The 19,174-nt window shown below is 55.1% G+C and overlaps 1 protein-coding gene across 1 annotated transcript in view; it reads left to right on the top strand.

The window, feature by feature from the left end:
* Positions 1 to 713: 713 nt before the first annotated feature.
* The window catches only part of LOC113407691 (serine/threonine-protein kinase 10-like), a 42,719-nt gene continuing 24,258 nt past the window's right edge, over positions 714 to 19,174 (top strand). Inside the window, exons 1-8 of the mRNA XM_029912646.1 lie at positions 714 to 860; positions 11,032 to 11,196; positions 12,500 to 12,548; positions 14,849 to 14,998; positions 16,311 to 16,383; positions 17,277 to 17,471; positions 18,120 to 18,201; positions 18,480 to 18,599. Coding sequence (XP_029768506.1) covers positions 714 to 860; positions 11,032 to 11,196; positions 12,500 to 12,548; positions 14,849 to 14,998; positions 16,311 to 16,383; positions 17,277 to 17,471; positions 18,120 to 18,201; positions 18,480 to 18,599 — 981 coding nt within the window. The remainder of the gene's footprint in view (positions 861 to 11,031; positions 11,197 to 12,499; positions 12,549 to 14,848; positions 14,999 to 16,310; positions 16,384 to 17,276; positions 17,472 to 18,119; positions 18,202 to 18,479; positions 18,600 to 19,174) is intronic.

The following is a 19,174-nucleotide window of genomic DNA, read 5'->3' on the forward strand; positions in this document are numbered from 1 at the left end:
GACGAGATCCCAAGATGTGGTTCATAGACACCAGGGCCAGAAGGGATGGGTAGAGGCATCCAGTCTGAGCTGGTCCCTACCTGCCATTTTGTAGCCACCTCCCTGGTGACACAGCCGTCCCTTAGGCCAATCCACAGCACACTCTCACGCTGCAGGATATATTTACCCACAGGCTCTGCACATCCTGTGAGAACCGTTAGGCTCTGCGCAGCACGCTCTCTCGCTCTCGGTTCAACCTGTTTCCTGCACTAGCATTTCTGCGAGCAAACGCAGGAGGAAGCGTGAGGGAGCTCCAGACGTCTCCCGCCTGGCCCTGGCCCTCGGCGTCGATTCCTAAGAGGGAGAGGTCACCGGAGCCACAGGCCCATGGAGTGGGGGTGTCTAGTTTGGTATCTTGGTGGCCCCATGGCTGGAAGGGATTCTCGGCACTACAGAGGAGTAGGAATTTGAGAGGAAAAACAACGTCGGTATTTCTGTCTTCAGCCTCCTGCTCCCTCCCACATCTGCTGTCATCCTCCCCAGCGCTCTGGCACCCCTGTGCCCCAGAGATTTCTGTCTAGGGATCCTTCAAACACACACACAGGTTATGAAGTGACGACGTCTCTGCTGGTTACTGCTATCTCCCCAAGGGCTCTGAATGGGGGTCTCCTCTGGTCCTCACCCTTCCTCCTCAGGCTGAGCCCAGGGGGACCTGTCCCGCCAGGCCCAGGGCCATGGCCTTCCTCCTCAAGTTCTTCCGTTTCGGCACGGAGAAGAAGAAGGCGAAACACTACGAGAATGTGAAGCGCGACATCAACCCAGAGGACATCTGGACAGTGCTGGGGGAGCTGGGGGATGGCGCCTTTGGAAAAGTCTTCAAGGTAAGTGGGGGGGAAGGGCTGGGGTAGGCCCAATCGCTCGGCCGAGCTGCTCGGAAGGAAGCCCAGCTCAGCGCTGCTCCCAAGCGAGCTATCAGCCCAGCCGGGCACAGAGCTGGTCCCATAGCCTGGGGCCGTGTGTTTAGAACTGTCTCAGGCGCATCGTCCATCGCTGAGGCCAGAGATGCGGTGAAGGGGTTTATCCCATTGTCTCTGGTTAGGGTGGCCCAGGAAGGAAGAGACACATGAGGAGAAATGTCCTACATCACTTCCCGGACTCCCGTGGCCTTTGGTGGGTGGGCTATAGACTGTCACCCCCACGTTTGGAGGAGAGGGATACAAATGGGTGACAGGATGGATCCCTGAGCGTAACACTGTACCTCTGGGCCATGGTGTTAAGAAGGGACTCCTGATTGTGGGTGCCCAGCTGAGCCACCATAAAGGGCCCTGATTTTCAGCAAGTGCTGCAACCCCCCATCATAGCCCCCCCCCAAAATCAGGCCCCTTGAAGGAAGCTCAGGGGCAACACCCACAATCACGAGTCACTTTTGGAAATCTGGGCTCGGATATTTCCTTCTTACTGTGCTCACATCCTGTACTCTTCCCTTAATAATGTGCAATGAGCCACTTCCCGAATTCTCTTTAGCGAGCTGATATTCATAACAAAGCCTCATAATTGAGCTCTTCCACTGCTCTCCATAATCCTTCACTAATCCGCACGAAGCCCTGTTAAATAGCGGCATATTAACGCCTTTGTACAGACAGGGAAACTGAGGCACGGAGGTGCAAACTCCCCGGTGCTGTCAGTTATAGTGCTGGGAACTCGGTGCTTCTGGAGACCAGGGCCAACCTTTCCAAACTTGGGAGCGTAAAGCTGGGAGCTGGATGTAGTTAGTTGTCAGGATTGCTCGCAGGCCAGAGGGAGCTGCGGGGTTCAGAGCACTTGTTTACGAGCCTCGCTATGGCTTCCACCCTCCCGGTTTGAACATGTTGGTCCACATAGGGTCAGGCTGCGAGCGCAGGTGCCTGCCTCCCCTTGTCCACGCTGAGGGGAGAAAGTATTTCCACTGGAGACATGGCAGTGGGCAAAGCGTGGAGGTGGAGGCTGGCGGGCAGGTGAATCTGACCCACAAACTTACATCGGTGGGTAGTGACCATTATGTAGTGGGAAGGGAGCAGCTTGTCTGGCTCCTCAGGGCAGGACTGGGCCTTGCTGTGTTTTGGAAGGAGCTAAGTGAGGGCCTGACCTTGGCCCCTTTATAAGCTCTTGGTTGTGCTAGTGAGCTTGGGGGAGGAGGGGTCTATGTGCAGTGAAACCGCAGTGCAGAGCATGAGCTCTGAACAGGAAACTGCCGGTAGTGCTGCTGCTCCGCTCCGTGCCCTCGCTGCACTCAGGCCTGGAATATGCGCCAGCAAAGGGCTCAGCAAGGCTACCGGGCCGGTGGCTACGAGAGCTCGGCACGAAACTGGGCTTCCCCAGGGGCAGGATGCCCAGGACAGCGCATGGGAGGACCGGGGAGCTAGAGGCAAGAGCCCCAGGGCAGGATGCTGGAGCCGGAGTCAGGGTGGTGTTTGGAGCCCTCGAGCGTGTGTCTGGAAAAGGAAATGGCTCTGCTGGGGGAGGTTTGCACCGACGCTGTCAGAAGCGGCTTCTGATTTTGGGAGACTCGCCCCCCCTCCCTCCACCCAGTGCCTTGGCCTGTCCCCTACCCTGACGACTGGTGCAAATGCGTCTTCCCCTCCCCAGGGCCGGGTTTCTTGGCTGGCACCCACAATGGCTGGAAGGCGGGACCAGGCTGGGCGGGGGAGTCCTACCTGCTCCCTGGTGGCCAGTCTGATCTGCGCTGTGATGGCCACTCCAGCCCCTCCGCCAGGTCCTGCTCCTGCCTACGTGAGAGTGGTGGGGGTGGAAAACATGGTGGGGACAAAGATTCCCCCCCCCCCCAATATTTCCATTGCAAGGGCTCCATCCCCTCCCGCTGCCCCTGCTCCGCCCCTCTGAAATGCAGCCCCAGGGTGTCTCTAGGCTTGGGCACACACCCCCAGAAGCTGGCCTAAGGCGCTAGGCAGAGTGCGGCTGCGGGTGGTTCCCAGCTAGCAGCACAGAGGCCTTCAGAAGGTTTTAATTGACAAGTTGCTGTCCCAGGGACTCCCCTGGCTTTAGCCTTGCTGGCATGCCCCGTGCCTGACTTCTGCCTCCCTCCCCCTGCCCCATGCAACACGAGAGAGAAGGCAGAACACCCCCATCTCTAGGTTCGAATGCAACAGAGCCAGGCGTAGCAGGAACAGCAGCTGGCATGGAGGCCATCAGTGTGGGCACACGCCCTCGGATGTGTCCTCTTGCCCCTGGGGAGGTTGCTAGATAGTAGGGAGTGCGCCGAGGGTAATGGGGCCTGATTCCGCACTGGGCTGTGGCAGGTTCCTGGCAGTAGTGCGCCATTGGGATGGAGTGAACTGGCCTGGCCTAGGACCGGAACGCTGCACTGGGGAACCAGGGCCAAGAGAGGTACAAACGGAAGCATTAAGAACCATATGGGAAATTCCACGTTGCCAAGCTAACACGCTGCAGGCAGGACATTACACACTGTGGGAACAGTAGGACCTCAAGGTCTTGAGGAAAAGAGGACTAAGCCATGCTCTGTCGGGGTAAAGCAGCCACGCCTCTCCTGCCAGGCTTGCTGAGTGCCTTCTTGAAAACACCTTGCAGAGCCAAGGGGCTGCATCCCCAGCTGATGCTGCTCCACTGACTTCATGCCTTCTCCGGCAGTCTGCATCAGCTGAGGATGTGGCTCCTGGGACCATGCTGACTGTCTCTGGGCTTGGTGGGCACTGTGGTTTCTCAGCCAGTTGCTGACCATTGCTCTACCATAAGCACGGCTCTGCTAGCAATGGTAGCGGCACTGGGGTGGTCAGGCCACTGGCATCGTAAGCACCAGTTAGAGCTAATGGAAGGCACAAAGATGTTCTCTAGGAATGAGGCCCATGAACAATTGAAATCCATCCATCCTCTCCCAGTTGCACAGAGGAGGGCGGAGATGTTTGGCTGGTGAGTCTTGCCCACATGCTCAGGGTTTAGCTGATCGCCATATTTGGTGTCGGGAAGGAATTTTCCTCCAGGGCAGATTGGCAGAGACCCTGGGGATTTTTCACCTTCCTCTGCAGCGTGGGGCACGGGTCACTTGCACTTTGAAGTCTTTAAACCACAAGCTGAGGACTTCAATAGCTCAGACATAGGTCAGGGGTTTGTTACAGGAGTGGGTGGGTGAGATTCTGTGGCCTGCGTTGTGCAGGTCAGACTAGAAGATCATAATGGTCCCTTCTGACCTTAAAGTCTATGAGTCTATGTTGCTGGACTCGGAGACTCCTTCTTAAATGTGTTCTGCACTTAGACACCAAGTTGCAGGCACCTTGGTGGACATTCCAGGGAGAGGTGTATTATCCCTGTCTAATTTGTCTGGTGGGACCCCCCCCCCCGCCCCTCGAACACCGGCTGCAGTTCTGGGCACCTCACTCCCAGAAGGATGTTGCCAAATCGGAGGAACTTCTGAGCAGAGCAACAAAACCAGGGGTATAGCTACAAAGGTGTGATCCGTGCCAGGGCCCACTAGGTAATGAGGATCTAGCCAGAGCGGCCCCTGGGGAAAGCAGGGCCCACTAGTCCCCCAGGGCCAGGGGGTGGCTGGGATGGTGGCACCTTTGGCTAGGCCAATCCTGGGTGTAAGCAGCCAGAGAGGCTGTGTGGAAAAGGTGTGGGGGTTTGCAGCACCCGCGGATGTATGTGGGGGCAGAGATGCGGCCCTGGTAAAGATGGAGCGCAAGGTCAAAGCATTAGCTGCTTTGCATGGGAAGGGGAGGGGGAGGATGTAAAGGGGGGAAGAGAAGGGGAAAGTTGAGGGCTAGATCAGAGCTGGAGGGGACTAAGGCAGGGAGCTGGCGGAAGGCCCGAGGTGGGGTTGGGGAGATGGATCAGAGAGCTAAAAGGACCTGGAGGAGTGATTGGGTCGGGGCTGGGGGAGCTGAGTTCTCGACTGAAGGAAGCTGGAGCAGGGTTGAGGGAGAGCTGGGGGCTGGATCAGAACTGTAGGGGAAGGAGGGTCGTCGGGGAGCTGGGGATGGGATAGCAGTTGGGGCTGTGGGGTAGCTGGAGAGGAGCTAGGTGTGGGTTGGGGGGCTGGAGAGGAGCTAGGTGGGGCTGGGGGGCTGGAGTGGGGCTGGGGGTGGGGCTGAACTGGGTGGATTTCAGACTCAGAAAGGGAGCCCCTAACTGATTCTTGCCCCAGGGCCCGCTGGTGCCTCGTTTGGCCACTGAACAAAACTGAGCCGGGGCTGGAGGGCGGTGGCTGTGTGGGTAGACGACAAGGCCGGCCCAGCCCCCGGGGAGAGGTGTATCACAGCCGTGTGGCAGGGGAGAGGAAATGGTCACGGGTGTCCACGCTAGGAGGTACGAGCTGTCTGCGAGCAAAGGAGGTTTAGATCCCGGGCAATGGTTCCTTGGCACGTGGTACACCAGGGCTGGTTCAGTGACAGGCCCTGGCTGGCTGCGAGGCGCTGGCTGAGGTGCTGGCCTATGCGACCCAGGAGGTCAGCCTGGATGATCAAAACGGACCCTTTTAGCCTTAAATCGAGGGGGCAGCTCCTCAGTGGGCGTGACCTGCAGCTAGGCCGCTTCCACCAGCTGGGGCTCTGGCCCGATGACTCTAGATTGTAGGACAGCCCCCGCGGATCTGGTCAGGTCACACAGAGACAGTGTGTTCTAGCGGGTCGGTAACAGTGCGGGAGTAGGACCCCTGGATTCTGGGCCTTGCCGGCTAAGCTTTGGTAGGTCACTCCCCCTGTGGCAAACAGGGATACAGCTTTCCTGTGGGACATGCTGTTAGGCTGGACAAAGCGCTGGGGGGACGGGACCAACCCTGGGCCAGCCCCGCTCGGCAGCATATTGATGGGAGCCGAGACCCGGGGACCTGCCACCTCCGACGGTGCAAACCAGGCGCGGTGCAGTCACTTCCCTGCAGGAAGCTGCTCAGGAGGCACCAGTGATGGGCCAGTGGGAGCAGGGACTCTCTGGAATCACTACCTAGTGTGGGGGGTTTTGTCAGCCCCAGTGTGTGGAGAGAGCCGTTACCATAGCAGCGCCCCTGCCAGCAGCTAGCCCGGCGTCTAGCAGAGCAAGAATTGCTGGTAATTAAGAAACCACAATGACTTCCGCTGGGCCGTGAACATGCACCAGAGTGCACATGTCTCGGCTCCTCCGCCACGCTCTGTGCTGAGAGAGGGGAGGGGAAGGAACAGGGCTGCCCCAAAACAGGCCTCCACAGGCAGTCCCACGCTGCCCTGTTCAGCCCGGCTGTGAGGTTTAACTCTGGCACCTCTGCCCGCTACACCCAGCCTTCCCGGAGCACTGATCTCGCAGAGGCATGAGCTCCAGCGAGGAGAACGCCAGCCGGCAAATCCAGCAAACTGCAGCTGCACAGCAGGGAGCTGCTGGCAAGAGCCCAGGTGCCCAGAAGAGTTGGAGAGTGTGTCTGACGTTCCGGTCAGCAGCTCTCCACCCTCTGCGTGTGTCAGTCACAGCTGCTGACTCTTGGGCCTAATAATTCTTTGCGGCTTTCACTCCTCGTAGCCCTGCCGGGCCAGCCCTGCTCTGGGAGAGGGAGCCAAGGCTGGGCAAAATCCAGGCTTGATTCCTTCCTCTACACCTCCGGGCCTCTCCCCTCAAGCACGCCCTGAAAGGAGAGTTCTCCACATTCCCAGATGCTAGAGTTAAGGTTAAGACCAACTCACTGTGTAAAGCTTGACTCTTCTGAGTGCTCTCAAGTTTACAGGGCTACTCAGGTTGCTTTGAAATTCGGGGCGCCTCATGGAGCCCCAAGTTTTGGTCAGTGATCCTAATTTGGGGCCACTTGCCCAAGTGATTTCTGAGATACAGCGTCCACAAAAAACAGCTGTTCTTAAAGTTGACATGTTTTGGCAACTTTTTTTGTGCACAGATAGAGATCAAACCAGGGCTGAGCCTGAGATGGTCGTACCAGTGTCCCAGATGCTTGAGGGCTACCCCAACAGAGAACACGCCACTCACTGGCTCTGGGGGGAAACCAAGTTACAGTGTTATTACAAAAAAAGTTTGGGTCTCCACAGGCAGTTCTGGCTCATGTGCCAATTGGAGGATGCGGAGGATGTGCAGAGAGAGACATTAAGGGAATGTGAGCTCTGCCTTACAGGCCCTGAATAGCTCAAGGGGGACTGTTCTACCTGCTAAACCTGTGTGTTGCTTGCTCATTGTGAGTTCAAATCCCTTACTAATCTAAAATGCAAAAAGCTCACTTACTTACCAGATAGTGGTCAGGGTCACCAGTATGCTTAGATGTTAATAGATGTTTAGCTGCATATGTGCTGCCCCAGCCCTGCACAGACAGCTCACACAGCAGACCTCATGTGAACCCCCCAATGACCACAAGATCTGTTAAGGGACAAAGGCACCCAGCCAGGTTTATTGTTGGCAAAGCACAGTACTAGTATCCCACAGACTCTGCCGGCCCACTAATACATGTATGCCTGTAACAATGGACCAGCTCAGTGAACGGCAGGACTTTCCATTCCTCACTAGGCTAGACAAAGATACTTTCTCTGAAATACATCTTTATACCCCAATACAAACAAGCTAGTACTACCCCTCTGATGTAGTTAGTTATTGCCCCCTGACATGGCGAGTTATCACCCGTCTCCTTGTACATGTTGGTTTGATTAAAACATCTTTATTACGTACTGTCATCCTGACCTTATCTTTAGGAGGGGTCAGCGTGTTCCTGTTATCCTCAGGGACCATCCTTGATCTCAGGATGGTCTGGTTCCACTTGATATTGGGATGTGTTTGCGTGAGAGCTCTGTGCCTAGCACTTCTTAGGAATGTGTGTTTCTGCAATATCAGCCCTGTCCTTGCCAGATTCTGTGAGCAGGTCCAGCCTCATACCAGGCCTCTGATACAAGGGCTTGAGTCTCAGGCTCTCTTCCTACTACAGGATCTAAATTAGCTGTTACCCATCAAAAAAGAGATCTTGGAGTCATTGTGGAGAGTTCTCTAAAAAATCTGCTCAATGTGCAGCGGCAGACAAAAAAGCTACCAATCTGTCGCATCGTATATGTAATGTAACACAACTTCCTACCAACTTTGTATATATATATACCAACTTGCTTGGCAACTCAGGTATTTTCCGTCTGGGTCTAGGAGGGCTGGTCTTTCATGCCTTCGTGTCGCACCAAGTCTTGTGTATAACTTGCAGGCAGTTTGATGTTGGAGCTAGTGCAAATCCTTCTTGTGATGACAGGAGAAGCCTTGCACGTGGCTGTTGTTGGGTGTAGTCTTTTGAGGGTCTATTTTGATCTCCACAGTCAGGTCATTGGCTTGTGTTCCTTCCCTGTCCTGCTGATCAAATCTCAGCGGCGAGCGTGTTGCACCATCCGTCACATCTGTTGATCTCTTGTGTTCATTGTGGGTGTACAGATTTGTGGTTTCAGTGCAATATCTCCTCAGCCAGTGCTGAACTATATGAACGAGGAGTCATCTGTTCAACACATGGAGCTTGCTTCCAAGTGCATGTTTGTCCTGAGGAAATGGTCTGATCCTGACGGGATCTCCCACTTGTAGTACTGGGAGGTCTTCAGCTTGTTAGTCATAGTCAGCTTTGGCCTTTGCATGTCTCTCTCCTTTTGTCTGTTACTCCTTCTAACCCTGCCAGCTATATTAATGCTGGGGCTGTGGGCACCAAGGTACATGTGCCTCTTGACATCAAGCCTTGTGCCAGGCTGCTGCTGATTCCTTCTGTCGGCGTGTTCTTCCGCCAAGGAACGGCTTGCCGTACCCTTCCTTTGTTTGGTGAGTTTTAGCAAGTTTCACTGTCAATTCAGCTTTTCCATGTGCCTATCTGTGGGTGATGCTGTGATGGGACTCAATTCCCATTGCTGGGAAAATTGCACAAACTCACTGCAAGTAAACTGGGTCCGTTGTCTGAAACGACACAGTTTGGGGTCCCATGCTCACTGAAGTGCTTCATTGTTGTATCTGTGATGGTCCCTGTGATAGTTTCTGACAGTTCATCTCATTCCCAGGAGTCTGAACAGCAGTCTACAACAATGAGGTCGTCTGTGTGATTTGCCGTGAAAAGATCCATCCCTACTTTGCTCCAAGCTCTATGGGGAAGTTGTACATTTTCACTGCGTATTTTTGTTGCTTGACCTGCATTTCTCTACCTGTCACAACTGCTCACCAGGTCTCTGATATCCTTGGTCATATTTGGCCAGGATACAGCATCTCTGGCTTTCCCAAGACCGGCTTCGATTATAGAATGACTCTGATGTATTCTTCAGACACCTTCTTGTCAACTGTTGGAAATGGGCCATCCTGATTATCACTACAAACGTTTTTTTTCTCCTGCTGATAATAGCCCACCTTAACTGATTAGTCTCGTTATAGTTGGTATGGCAACACCCATTTTTTCATGTTCTCTGTGTATATATATCTTGTTATTGTATTTTCCACTGCATGCATCCGATGAAGTGGATTTTAGCCCAAGAAATCTTATGCCCAAATAAATTTGTTAGTCTTTAAGGTGCCACAAGTACTCCTGTTCTTTTATGTTCTCAGTGTTATGATTCGACTCCCTTTATATATGATGCTGTCTTGTACACTCATATCATCTCAGTAGTTTGAATATTCTTGAGAGGCAGGTGCAGCTTCTCGCCTGGCGTCTGGCCATCCTGACAGAATGACGGACATGAGCCCTGGTAAATCTGTATAGTTTGTTCTCAGATTCTTTCCAGCTTCTGCCTTGAAACTGGCAGATAACTGTGTCTCTCTGTCTCACATTCTGGTTCAGTGGCTGTAGTTTCCTGTTGCAGGGCTGTTCTGGATAAACAGCCAGCTGCGTCCATCTCAGTCCGTTCCTTGTAGTGTACAGCTAAGCTATAGTTGCAGTTTCAGTAGCATGTGCTGAAGGCGTTCTGGGGCCGCTAGCAGTGGCTTTTAAAAAATGCTCTCTGGTGGTGTAGGGTCACTGTTTACTCAAAAGGTTTTCCATCTGTGAACACACATGGGAATGGTATTGCAAGACATGTCTTTCCAGTGTGGAAGTGTCTTTGGTCCATTGATGATAGTCACCTAAAAACTACGAGCAGTCCCTTTGGTAGGAGTGATGCCCCAAACCTGTCTCACTGGCTTTACGTTGCATGGCTGCCTCTTCACATTTCAGGATGGGAGAGCTGGTCACCAGCTCCTTGAGCTGTGCGATTAAGCACTTCCTGAACGTCCCTAGATGTTACTCTAGATGTGAGCATGTCCTCACGCTGTAACGGCCCCTGCTGGGAAGCTATCTATCCCAGCACTGAGCCGCAGCAAGAGCATTGTTCGCTAAGCTGCAGTCGCATGAGGGGGTGGCACCAATGGGGCTGAGCGTAGGATGTGACCTGCAGGAGCTTTCTTATTGGTCAGGATGTGCGAGAAGGAAGAGCCCAGCTTGACTCTCAGATCCTGGACAGCATTTGCAGGGGCAGCTGTTAGGAAAAATGGCTTTTTACTTGTAAGCTGAGCAGATTTGATCTGGAGACATCGTATATATGGAGCCTTCTGTGGTTCCTCTTTGAGCCTTCAACAATTGCCTCCTCCCCCACTGACAAGTTGTGTGGCTGCTTACAGAGCCTTAGCTGTCACTCAGCTCCCTGGAGGAGAGAGCCAGATTCGCTTACAGGAGCTGGGAATCGAGGGTTCACAGCTCAGTGGGGAAGAAATTGACCCTTTAGTTTTTACAGCTTGATCGATACTTTGCACGCCGTGCATGCACCTTTGAGAGAGTTGCCTTAGCAATCAAATTGCTCTGTGTGAGAGTTTGGATTTGCCCTGTTGCCTGTTTGCTAGATTTCCCCTCTCCCTACAGTTGTGCTGTGCACTACTTGGCTGCCAGCCTCCACTCCAGAAGTGGTTGCATTTCAGTGACACTGCGAGTATAACATTTGGGAAGTGCTTTGAGATCCTCATGTGGAAAGTGCTAAGTAATGTGAACTGAGGGTGCTGGGGAGACTTTCCAGTGCTGACTCTCAGCTTCTGGCTGTTCCCAAGGTGGCTGGGCAGAGCTTTTGGTTGATTCATAACTGCGTTGCTTTGTACGTGTTCAATCTGTCTCAACAGGCACAGAACAAGGTGACGGGGGTTCTGGCTGCTGCGAAGGTGATTGACACTCAGAGTGAGGAGGAGCTGGAAGATTACGTGGTGGAGATAGACATCCTTGCCTGCTGCGATCACCCAAACATTGTCAAGCTGCTGGATGCACTGTACTGGGACAGCAGGCTGTGGGTGAGCTGTGGGGGCAGGCGGGCTGGCCTTACCTCCCAGTGTGGGTGATCTCAGAGCCAGGCGTGCCCCAGGCCACGTTCCCTGGTGAGCCTTAGGATGAAAGCTAGAGGGGGAGGCAAAGCCCTGGAAAGAGCTAACTGACCCCGCCCACAGTCAGCTGCGTGAGCGTTTGAGCAGGAGAACGTTCCCACAGTTCCTTCGCAGGTAACGAAGGAACAGCTACTCCCAGCAACGAGTGGTGTCAGCCTCACTCTTGTTGCTGGCCAAGCACACTTCCTACCTCCATAACTTGTCTCTCGTGTGCCGCTCTGGGCACGCCCTTTCCCAGGCCTCGGCAGGGAACGTTCCCAGCAATGCAGCAGCAAAGCTGAAACTGCCGCTAAAGAGGTAGCAGGTTAGGTGTGGACAGAGAAGGGGAGGAGGGGTGGGCCAGAGCATGTGTGGTGCTTTGCTCAAAAGACCCTTTAAACATCCACAGGGGAGCAGAGAGACCCCGCAAAGGTAACCCCAGGGCATGAGATTTAACGGGAGGTTTAACACAGAATAGATTTTGTTTTTTAATTGGTCAGTTTAGTAAATAATCAGGCTGCTGGAATGAACAGCAGCATGCAGCTCCATGCTCAGGAATCCCCCAGCCTCCCCCTCCCACAGTCTCTGTGCCCAAGAAGCTCCATCGCTCTGCTTCCTCTCAGGGTCACTCTCAGAACTCCTCCCACACACACACCGGCTGCACCCAGTCTCCTAGGCCCTGCATTTGCAATCGTTCTGGTTGGGCTGGAAACTTCTCGCAGGAACCCAGCATCGTCCAACCAAAATGTTTCAGAGAAAGACTTTTCATTCAACATTTCTTATGGGGAAAATGGTGGGTTTGCCACCAGCTCTAGTAGCAATCCAGAGGCAGCAATGAATATTTCTACCAGCCAGCCTCTAAGAAGGGTGGGTGCAGGAATAGGTGAGTGTGTGTGTGTCGGGGGGGGGGGGGGAGGGAATCAGTCTTTTGATGTGACTAAAAGCAGAGATGTAGGAGGGAAGTCTAGGGAAACTTGGCCTTTGCTTGGCCACTGGCACCACAAGGCAATCAGAGCCAAGCAGCAAAGGGGAATGGTTGAGGCTGTGATGGCGATGAAGGAGAGACTAGCAGGTAGGTGAAGCTCTCTGGGTGGGAAGAACAGGGACTCCCCCTGGGTGAAGTATACAAGCCAGCGCCCTCTGCTGACGCTGCCCGCCCCACCCCTGGCATGCTGAGACTGGAAGCTGTGCTGTTAATGTGGCTCTCTGCTCTGACACTCTGCTCTCTCCTCAGATCCTGATTGAGTTTTGCCCAGGAGGAGCAGTGGATGCAGCAATCCTGGGTAAGTAGAGGGTGACCGTATTTCCCTATGCTGAATACGAAACACCTGGGAAAATTACTCGTATTCAAGCGAGTTCAACGGCAATCACTCAGAATTATGCAGGACAAATTAACGTCGAGTTGATTGAGCCTGCGTTAAAAAGAAATACCGCGTAGCTGGATTCTTTTTATTTACCTTCTTATCTTTAAGGCTTTAGGGTTCACACAGGGAGGGATGACAGCCTCCCATCCCCCCTCCACACACACGCGGGTAGAGGTGACACACACACACACCTGTACACCTCTCTCACACAAGGGGGGGGTGACTGACCGACCCGACCCTCCCTGGCACTCTCCACCCTCCATTCCTGGCTGGACCCCCGGGATGGACTCGCCTCTCCCGGTACCTGGGGGGGATGCAGGATCACATGCCCCCCCCACCCGATTTATGCCAGAGTTCACACCAGAACGTGGCCAACAGCAGCCTTTCGGCACTGTGCGGGAGGGAAGGGACTGGAGCTGCTTCCAGTCACTGGGGAGGGGGTGGGGAGGCATGACCTGGCCTGTGTCTTTGCAGAGCTCATCTCTTCCTCCGCCCCCAGCTCCCCTGTGGCTGGAAGCTGCTTGTCCCTTCCTGTCCGCACAGTGTCAAAAGGCAGCTAACACCTCCAGGCTGCTGCTAGCCACCAACATAACCCAGCTGCCACCTGTCCCCCCTGGCTACAGCATGGGCAGGAATGGGTTAAGCCCTAAGGCTGCATTGTGCACCAGGGCCCAGGGGACCAGACTGCAGAGGCTTCAGCGAACCCAGCCAGAGAGGTGGCTCAGCAGGGGAGGGTGCCTGGGGGACGCAGCAGCCCCGTGGTCCCTGGGAGCAGGACCTGGGTTGGGGGGAAAGAGGGATCTAAGCCCCTGCCCTGGGGGCTGCTGTGGAGCCTGCAGGTACAGGGCGTGAACAGGCTGGAAATCGCTTCTCCCCCCTCTCCCCCTCCCGCCACTCCACAGCTTAGCTGCGGGGCGAGGAGGCTTCCCCATGCCAGCGCTGTGCGGGGCTTTGGCACGTACAGGGCTCGGCTCTTCCTGGCTAGCGCCCCGGGCCAGAGGGTCGTGGGATTTCCCAAGGCGCCAGCCCAGCCAGAGGCAGTGGGGGAAGGACGGAGCCTGCCGGCCAGGCTGCTGGTGAGCTGAGCGCTCCGACCAGGGGCTGGTTCTCCGCATGGCGCTGGGGGCAGGATGCGCCCCGCCGAGGGGGATATGGCGGAGCAGCATGGCTAGGGGGGCGAAGGGGCAAAGGAGGGAGAGGACAGTGAGAGGGGGAGCATTGTTCCTGGTATCTTGGACAAAACAGCCCTACCCATTGTTTTGTCAAACCACCTAAGCTTGTACTAGATGGGGCTGTATCTGCACTAGCTGGGCTATATTGACGTAAATCTCTAGGACACTAGCAACAACTGTGCCAAGTTCATGTCCTCGACAGGGAACTTGAGAGCATCTGGTTTAATCCATGGCCTGACTTTGGTTCACAGCCTCTGGTTCCGGCCTCAGCTCTTGTCCCAGGCCCAGTGCTCCAGGCCCTCTCAAGGGGCTGTAGGGAACTTCTAGGGCATGGCAGCAGGGTCCACACAGACACGTAGTACATGGCAGGCCAGCAGAGGGCAGATTTACACCCCAGCTTGCCGCCAACTCAATGTTTGTATAGACAAGCCCCTAAATTCCCTTTCCCCCTCCAGTGTCATATTCATCCCCAGCCATTGACTCCTAGGATTTGTGTCACGAAACCCCAGCCAGGGCGAAAATGCAAGTGTGCTTGGCACTAATTAGAGCTCTTTTCACCCCCAATCTTCCTGCTTCTTACAACATCTCACAACAGCCCTGGAGCACCCTTCCCATTTGACAGATTGGCAACTAAGGCACAGAGACAAGAAGGGCTTGTGGTTAAGGCTGGGACAGCCACATGGGCTCTATGGCTGAAATTCCTGTCTTGCTGCAGGCTCACTGTGACCTTGGGCGAGTTGCGTTGTGCCTCAGTTCCCCTCCCTCCCCCGCCCCCCTCCCCCGTGTCTGGCTGTCTATTGAGAGCGCAGGTTCTTTGGGGCAGGGCCTGGCTTTGGCTCTGTGGCTGTGCAGTGCCCGTAGAATGGGGCCCTGATCCCAGCTGAAGTCCCCATCCCTGGTGAGGTACTACCTTAGTGCCTGTACTAATTGGGCCAACTGTAACCCCAGACCTGAACCTGTCTCTGTGTCTCCCGCCGTGCCCCATGCCCAGAGCACTGTGGGGCTTTAGCTACTACACTGACTCCCCAGGGGTGTCTCTGATTGCAGAGTTGGAGAAGGGTCTGACGGAGGAGCAGATCCAAGTGGCCTGTAAGCAGATCCTGCTGGCCCTGCAGTATCTCCACAGCTGCAAGATCATCCACAGGGATCTGAAGGCTGGGAATGTCTTGCTGACCTTGGAAGGAGATGTCAAGCTGGGTGAGACTGTGGGGAAGAGACGTGGGCGGGCTGAGCGTGGGGTGTGTCGTGTTCAGTAGCAGTACAACACCCGAGTATCCTGCTCTAGGAGGGTGACTGGCTGGAGTGCAGGGAGCTGCCTGCGCCATCTTTCCCCAGTGCTTCTGAAATATACAGGCAATAGGTTCAGTTCCTGTTCTCCTCACAGTAAGTGCATGAGGTTGGTCAGCCTTAACTTGTGTTTGGTGTAAACCCATTGGGGTGTGTGATGCAGCCTGCGCTCTTCCACTCTGGAACTTTTTGGCAGGTGTTCTGGCCCATCGAGAGAAAAGTGGGGTCCTGGCCCATTACGTTTGCTGCCCCAGCCTCGCCCATTTCACTTCATTTACACAGACATTACAAATGTTTTGGGGTGCCCCCTGAGCTCAGGACCCCAGTACAATGGTTCCTCCTCCTCCATCAGCCATTGGTGTTTCAGCTATTAACCTGGTCATTATGAGCAGCAGCCCAAGGGGAGGGGGGAAGAGGGGAGTGGATTCTGTGTCCACTGTAAGGAGGTTTGCAAGGCTGGTTTAATAGCACAGCCCAAATATTCAGGAGGGAGGAGATCTTCATAGGCGATGAGGGGAATCTAGACACAGCTCTGGGCAGGAACCCAATTGCTGCTGACCATCTCTGCCTGTACATGTTGCTTTGTAAGCGTGGTGCTGGGGTGGGGGAGAGACAGAAAATTAGGCCTGATTGCCCTCAATAGTTTTGCCAAAGGAGCTGTATCGGTTAGGAGTGTGAAAAAATCCACTCCCAACCAACATAGCTGTGCCAGCAAAAGCCCCAATGTAGACACAGTTATGCTGGCAAAACTGTCCTTTTGCCAGCTGGCATAGCCTATTTCCTTTGGGGAACTGGTATAAGCTATGCCAGCAAAAGGACTCTTGCTGGCACAGAGGGGTTGCCAGCGTAGCTTTCCTGGTAGAGGCTCCTCTCTAGGGTAGACAAGGCCTTAGTGTAACTAGAAGAAGTTAAGAGCCTTCGGGTTCTACTGTATGACGCATTCCACTGAATTATCAGCAGGCGATATAGGACACAGCCAGCCAGGTGCACCGTATTCCCAGAGTGGCTGTAGCAGGAGTGTGCGCGAACACAGGGTCACACTCTTGCTGGGCCGCATGCTCGGCTGACGTAACTCCACCGGCAGCAGTGAAGTGACTGAAGTCAGCAGAGTCGTGCCATGCCCCTGTGTTATGGAGTTACGCCCACAGAGAGTTCGGCCCTGGAGACAGTAAAACTGCCCACGCTTAGTCATTGATCGTCTTGTCTTCTCTTTATGACGTAGCTGATTTTGGAGTCTCTGCCAAAAACGCCCAAACCCTGCAGCGACGGGCATCCTTCCTTGGGACACCATATTGGTATGTGCAGGCACTGCCTGGGAACAGCAGGGCATTGTGGGTAATGGACTTGGGAACAAAGTTGTTTTCTACTGGCCTTTGGAGCCTGTGGACACGGTGGCAGATCGGAAATGTTCTGTTCTGTCCCTCCGGCTGTAGGCTGAGCTCCAGGGACTTGAAAGAGGGGACACTGGTTTCCATTGACATAATTTCAGCAAAAAGTGGCTTTTTGTTGAAAAGGAAAATGTAGCAGAAAAAAGGGTTCTGGATGAAAAATCAGCAGCTGAAAACATTTTGGTAACAATTGTTGGCTTTCGGTAAAAACTTGCTTGTTAATTTTGAAAAACGCTTTTTAAAAAAACTTTAACTGGTTTTCAGAAAACAATTTTTGTCTGTTTCTGAGTCTGGCTTTTCCTTGAAAAATGTGAAAAGTTTCACGGGCAATGTTGACAAAACAGAAACAGCGATTTTCCCCCCATAATAAATTGACCAGCTCTGGCAGGTGCAGGATGTGGTGAATTCTGGCTGCCCGAAGAGATTGGGATAGCATCTGCAGCCTTGGGGTGAGCTCAGAACGAGCATGGCTTGTGGCCCTGAGCACGGAAATGGGGCACCCCGCAAGGAACCACCTCACCTTGGCAGATGCCCCTGTCCTCACTCTCCTCACTTTAGGAGACAGACCCCTGGCACCCACTCATGGCACAGGTACTGTCCCCTAGCTGGGCAGGGCTGGGTGGGATCCATGCAGAACACATCCTCATTTCTGTGCCACTCTCAAGACAGTCTGACATTCTCGTTGTTTGCTGCTCTAATGGGGCTGGTGACAGCAAATGCTCAGGGAGATGCTGATGGGGAAACCCACATGTGCACCAGGGCAGAGGTCATTGTGAGCTCATCTCTCTCCCTGGGCGCAGGATGGCTCCAGAAGTGGTGCAGTGTGAGACCTCAAAGGAGAACCCCTATAACTACAAGGCTGACATCTGGTCCCTGGGGATCACCCTGATCGAGATGGCCGAGATGGAGCCCCCCTACCACGAGCTGAACCCCATGAGAGTGCTGCTGAAAATCTCCAAGTCCCAGCCACCCACCTTGCGCTGTCCCAAGAGATGGTGAGTACATTGACCAAGGAACCCCGACACATGTAGTGCTGGGAACCCACCTCCAGGGTCACGACAGTGATTTACAAGGGTGCTCACCTCCAGCGATTCCCAAACTGCATAGACATGCAGCACCTCTGGGTGGGCACCAGCATGCAAGTGGGACGAAGGAAAAGGTTGACCACCAATACTGGCGTGAACCTTGACTCTTACTAAAAATGCCTGGAGGCTTTTGCTGTCCATTCACAACAGTCAGGGCTCCGTTCACAAGGCCCTTAAATAGCAGGGGATCCAGCTGTCCACCTGGGAAGGACAAATGGCTGAGCCCCCCGTCTGGAGCTTTGAACCCATAGCTCCAGGGAGCAGAAGTATGGCAAACCACAGCCTGGGGCTTGGTACAGCATTGCTGGGGCATAGAGCCAAAACAAGTGCAAGGGATGTGGCCAAGGTCATGCAGTGAATCAGTGGCAGAGCTGGGACTAGACCCTAGGAGTTCCAGCTTCCGGGCCACTTCTTAGCCACAAGCTGGGCCTTCTACCCACCACCTGTCTAGGCTTAAAGGGGGGTCCTGGGCCGGGAGCACAGAGCTAGAAGCAGAGCTCAGGGGCTGAGCAGCACGGAGGAGTTTTCGCCTCTTCAATCCATCGCTGTGTCCTGCAGGTCTGAGGAGTTTAAAGACTTTCTGAGAAAATCGCTGGAGAGGAATCCAGAGGTCCGGTGGTCAGCCAGCCAGCTCCTGCAGGTGGGACATCCCCCCGCGGCCACGTCCTCACCGGGCAGGGGCAGGGACAGGGACTGGGGGGGGGGGCAGGGGAGGGGACTTTCCCGTGTTACCTTGTGCGCTCTTGTGCCCCAGAACCCCTCACTTCCCTCAGCAGCGAAACTCAGGTTCCCGCCTGCACGTGCGGAGCTCCCACCGAGAGGTGCAGGCAGGACGGCTGGGCGCCGGCCCCCCAGCCTGGCACCCAGAGACTGTCTCTGTGGAGATCTGCACCTTACGGGTCCCTTGCTTCCCCTCAGCACCCCTTCGTGGCAGAGGTGACGGAGAAGCGGCCCCTGCGGGAGCTGATCGCAGAGGCCAGGGCAGAGGTGATGGAAGAGGTGGAAGAGGAGGAGGAGGAGGAAGGACATGTCTCATCAGTAAGCAGCAACCAAAGCTCATTGTCGTTTCCTAGAGGCCAGGCTGGCTCCCCCGAGGGGGGCCGCGCAGGAAGGGGAACATGTGGCCTGGGGCATGAGGCCGCCTGCCCCTCAAACAACCCCTGCTGGGCCTGGCGTGACATTGAAGTGGGGGCGGGGCCAGGCATGCTGGGGGGGTAATGGTGGGTGGGGCCAGGCATGTTGGGGGGGCGATGGTGGGTGGGGCCAGGCATGCTGGGGGGGGCAATAGCGGGGGTGGGGCCAGGCATGCTGGAGGGGCGACGGTGGGTGGGGCCAGGCATGCTGAGGGGGGAGAGTGGGCGGGACCTGGCATGCTGGAGGGGGCGATGGTGGGTGGGAACGGATATGCTGAGGGGGGAGAGTGGGCGGGGCCTGGCGTGCTGAGGGGGACAGTGGCCAGGACCGGGCGTGCTGTGGGGGAGAGTGGGCAGGACCGGGCGTGCTGGGAGTGGGAGTGGGCAGGATTGGGTATGCGGGGGGGGGCGAAAGCAGGCGGGGGGTTGGGCCTCAGCTCTCCCTGTGCTTGACTGTTATCTGCTTCAGCAGGGGGAACG

Source organism: Terrapene carolina, unplaced genomic scaffold (genome assembly GCF_002925995.2).
Source record: "Terrapene carolina triunguis isolate 2854851 unplaced genomic scaffold, T_m_triunguis-2.0 Scaffold51, whole genome shotgun sequence".
In the NCBI taxonomy this organism is placed as follows: Eukaryota; Metazoa; Chordata; order Testudines; family Emydidae; genus Terrapene; species Terrapene triunguis.